The sequence below is a fragment of the Trypanosoma theileri genome (genome assembly GCF_002087225.1).
Source record: "Trypanosoma theileri isolate Edinburgh chromosome Unknown TM35_Tth_3_V1, whole genome shotgun sequence".
In the NCBI taxonomy this organism is placed as follows: domain Eukaryota; phylum Euglenozoa; class Kinetoplastea; order Trypanosomatida; family Trypanosomatidae; genus Trypanosoma; species Trypanosoma theileri.
This window is the reverse complement of record NW_021639845.1, coordinates 315,772-320,202: the sequence shown is the minus strand read 5'-3', so window position 1 is coordinate 320,202 and position 4,431 is coordinate 315,772. Positions and strand designations below refer to the sequence as shown.

Sequence of the window (4,431 nt, the reverse complement as noted above, 5' to 3'; positions counted from 1 at the left end):
AAAAAAAAAAAAAAAAAAAAGAAGTGTTGATGAAGTTCTGAAGTGATGGAACGATAATGTGAGAACTAGAACAGATTGTTTGAAAGAAAAGAAATTGTTTTTTTTTTCTTGTTTTTATTTTTACTTTTTTTTTTTTTCAAATATTACTCTCATTTCTTTTACGTCACAACTCTTTTTTTCTTTTTTTTCTTTTTATATATATTATTGTTTTCATGAGCCTTCTTTTTCTTCTTCTTTCAGGGTTAGAGAGAGAAAAAACAAAGCACTATCATCAATACGAGTAGCAGCATGAAGAAATTAAAAGAAGAAAGAAAAAAAAAATAAGAAGAAAAGATATAAAAAAAAAAAGAAGGGAAAATACAATCCATGTATTAGAGGAACGTATTCGATCTTTGTTGTTTATATGAACACTCATTTTTTGATTTGCTTTTCCCTGTACTGCATGCTCTTCCCATACAAAATGGGAGAAGTGAAATGAATGCACCCTTTTTTATACATCTCTCTCTCTCTTTTATTTATTTATTGATATCTCTCTATCTATATATATATCGGTATGTCTCCATATATTTATCTATATATAGAGAAAAAAATATAGATTTTTCTTCTTTCTTTCTCTTCTCTTCTTCTTTTCTTTTTTTCTTTTTGTCCTTCTGGTCGTTATCTTTACTTCTATTGCCTCTTAGGCTGGCTTGTATAGCGATAAGAGTTGTGGAAAACCAAACACACACACACACACATAGAGAGAGAAAGAAATAAAAAAGTAAAATAAATAAAAAAGAGGGTTGAATCAAAGTATTACGATAACAGAGGAGTGCAATTAGGGGGTCCAAAGTGTGCTAGAGTTGCTACACAGTGGAAAGCGAGGAGTCAGTAAAAAAAAAAAACAAAAGCAAAATAAAGAAATAAGAAATAAGAACAACTACATAAGTGACAATCAAATCAAATCAAAAAGAAAAAAAAAAAGAAAAAGAAAAATGACATCATTTAAGGTTTTTCCCTTCTCATTTCTGATATCAGTGTTCTTATTAGCATGGACTACTGTATATGTACAAGGGCAGTTAACCACGATTAGATCTGCTATTCTACTTGATTTAAGACGTACAAAGTTAACAGAAGAGTCACTCAGTGCAGCTATTGATTCTCATATTGAGCGTCTCTCTATGGCTGCTGGTATGAAAGGTGTATTTGATCCAAGTCCAGTTATTTTAAATTCAAACGGTAGTCTTTTAGTGGCTCTCGCAGAAGTACAACGATTATTAACGGATAATAATACACGTCTGGATGTATTATTTCTAGCCGAAAGTGCAGATGTTTCTATAGGTGTAAGTGATGTATTAAAACGAAACAGTTCAACTTCGGGTATAACGATTATCTCTGCACATACATCAAATCCTAAACTCTGTGAAATAAGTTCTAATCCCACTACCGTTTGTTTTGTACCACGAGATCTTATTAATGTACGGGCGGCATTAGAAGTGGTATCATCTGAATTACAATGGTCCTCTGTTGCCGCAGTGTTTAGTAGTGATGCGTATGGAACCGGTGTGGAGTCTATAATGGATTCGCAAATTCCATTAGCACGATCGGCCCCAACTGTAGTGACTAGACTCTTCATTACATCCAGTGGAACTACAGAAGATGATGATAATCTCGTAAATGAGATATTACGTTTTCGTCCTGTAGGAATTCTTTGTTTTGTTTCAGAAGAAGAATTTCGTCGACTTCGATCTGCTATTATTCGATTGGGAAAAGAGAATGATCTTATCTTATTTGGTTCACGAGAAGCTGTAAATATGATGGATGAATTACAAGGATCTTATCAACCACTTGTCAAATTGTGGGGAACACTCTTTGTATCGGAACATGCTTCTATTGCTAAACTAATTACACAGGGATATTTTAATTATCGTAATCTTGATAACTATGCTGCTTATATTGTAAGTCACTTATTTGATGCGATGCAGGCTGTAGCTTTAGCAGGAAGTGCATCTCCAACTGTTATTCGTTCTGTAAACTTTCAAGGATTTACGGGTAGTGTTTCCTTTGATACTATAACTGGACAACGTGTGGGAATTATCTATTCACTCTTATCTAAATCCTACACAACCGATCAACCTCTTATTTCATGGAATCTTCCTAAATTAGGGGATGTACCTGCAGTGATGAATTATAATCCCACCGCAACTGCAGCTCTAATTGCACCTTCTCCTTTACGTGCGGTAACAATTTGTATGGCCGCCGCCAACAGTTGTTCAGAAGTGGAAAGTCTTAATGCGATGACCTATGTATTTCTTCAGAATAATAAACTCACCAGTAATATTAAAGGGGCTACGACTTTTATTCCCTTATCTTTTAACACGGGTTTAAGTGGAGTAGAGGGATTAGTCTCTTTAATACCTGTGGCTCGATCGTGTTCTGTTTTAATTGGACCTGGACGTGGTCGTGTGGCTATTTCACTAACGCCTGTTATTAATCAATTTGGTATCACTCAAGTGGATTTTAATACTGCTGAGACTATCTTTTCAGATCGTTTGGCTTATCCATATTTTTCACGATCTATTCCTGATAATATGTTTAATTATATGGTTTATGGTGAGATATGTTCTTATTTTGCCTGGGAACGTGTGATTGTGGTGGTATATAATGATCAATTTGGAAATGCCCGTTTACATTCTCTTCAAAAGTCTATGGAACAGAGAAATATTCATGTGGAGAAAGTATATGAACTTACAGCTATTAATAAAGAAGAAATGACTTCTACAATGGAAAGTATTTATAAAGTTGATATCTCTCGTATTGTAGTGGTTTTATTACCTCTTTTTGGTGATGATGCAAAGACATGGTTTGATTTATTTGATGAACTCTCATTTATGAAAAAATATGTTTTTATTTTAAGTAATGAAATTTGCCAATATGCAGCTACAAATCCAGAAGAACGGAATAAAGCTCAGAGTTCTCTTTGTGTACGTCCACATATTTCCAAAGATCGTGTGGATAAGATTAACAGTGAATTCACGGAGAGTGGACTTTATAATGAACAGATGCGAGTATTAATTAAAGGTGGATTTGCCATACAAGTCTCTCAATGTAATCTTTCCAGTATTCGAACGGTTTCTGCATTTGCAGTAGATGCTGCCTATACCGTTATCAATGCGGTAGATCGTGCAGTTAATAAAAGTGTTAGTCTTAACAAAAGTTCAAACCTTATGCCATTTATTCGTTCCACATCTATTGATATTTTCTCACCAACATTTGAAATTGACAAGACTGGAAATCGTAATTTTGCCGCCTTTGCTGTTGATATTCAAGTACCCAATCGCACAATTGTGGTGGGCACTTGGAATGTTAAACTCTCTCCACCCTTTCGCTATACCGCAACAGAAAAGGTGGTTTGGTTCTCTGAAAGTACGGAAGTTCCTGCGGATACTTTTCGTGATATTCAATTTATTTTAGGCACAACTGTGAAGGCGAGTCCGGGGACGATTGTTCTTTCGGTGTTGGGATTTGTTGGCACGATTGCCGTGTTTGCCTTCTGTTATCGACATTATAAAATGCAGAAGTTGGTGGAACTCAGTTTGGAGAGTAATCGTGTGCCGGTAACAGAAGAGGAGCTGCGACGATTACGGGGTGAAAGTTCACTAATGGGCAAAGTGTAAAGAAAGAGAGAGAGAAAGAAAGTGAGAAAGTGGGATAGTGATAACAAAATGTGAGATATTTAAAAACACAAATGTGTTTTTCTTTTTTTTTTTAAATAGTGCGAGCGAGCGCAAAGCAAAGAATATATATATATATATATATATATATATATACTGCCTTCTTTAGTAAGAGATAGGCAGACGCAAAGATAAAAATAAATCCATTAAAAAAGAAAAAAAAAAGGATAAATTTGACAACAAAGTCAATGAATGAAGAGAGAGAGAGAGAGAGAGAGTGATATATATATATATATAAGTAGGGGAAATAATTATGTTTCTCTTTGATCTTTTTTTGTTATTAGACTAGCGTACGGGTAATTAAGATTGCCTTGATTTTTGAGTGTTTTTCACTGTTCTTTTATTATTATTATTATTATTATTATTATTATTATTATTATTATTATTATTTCTGCTTTCCATCTTAATGTAATACCAATTATTTGATAATCACTTCTTACTTTGCCTTTTTTTGTGTGTACTTTTGCGTTTTATGGGTTATAATATTATTATTACTATTATTATTATAATTATATTAATAATAATATTAATTATTAAAGGAAACAAGAAGAAAGGTACGGAGGGTCGCCCAGTAAAACCGCGATTGTCTACACGTGTGTGCCGAAGAAGCGGCTGCAGGGCAATTGAGGGGAAATAAAAGGCACACACACCCACAAAGAAAGAAAAGAAAGAAAAAGAAAAAGAAAGAAATAGTTGCACAGTATATATATATATATAT

The 4,431-nt window shown here is 33.8% G+C and overlaps 1 protein-coding gene across 1 annotated transcript; it reads left to right on the top strand.

The window, feature by feature from the left end:
* Positions 1 to 974: 974 nt before the first annotated feature.
* TM35_000032230 (extracellular receptor) lies at positions 975 to 3,656 on the top strand (the record flags this gene model as incomplete). Its single annotated transcript, XM_029021990.1, has 1 exon — positions 975 to 3,656. The coding sequence occupies one exon, from the start codon at positions 975 to 977 to the stop codon at positions 3,654 to 3,656; it is 2,682 nt and encodes an 893-aa protein (XP_028886536.1).
* Positions 3,657 to 4,431: the final 775 nt, after the last annotated feature.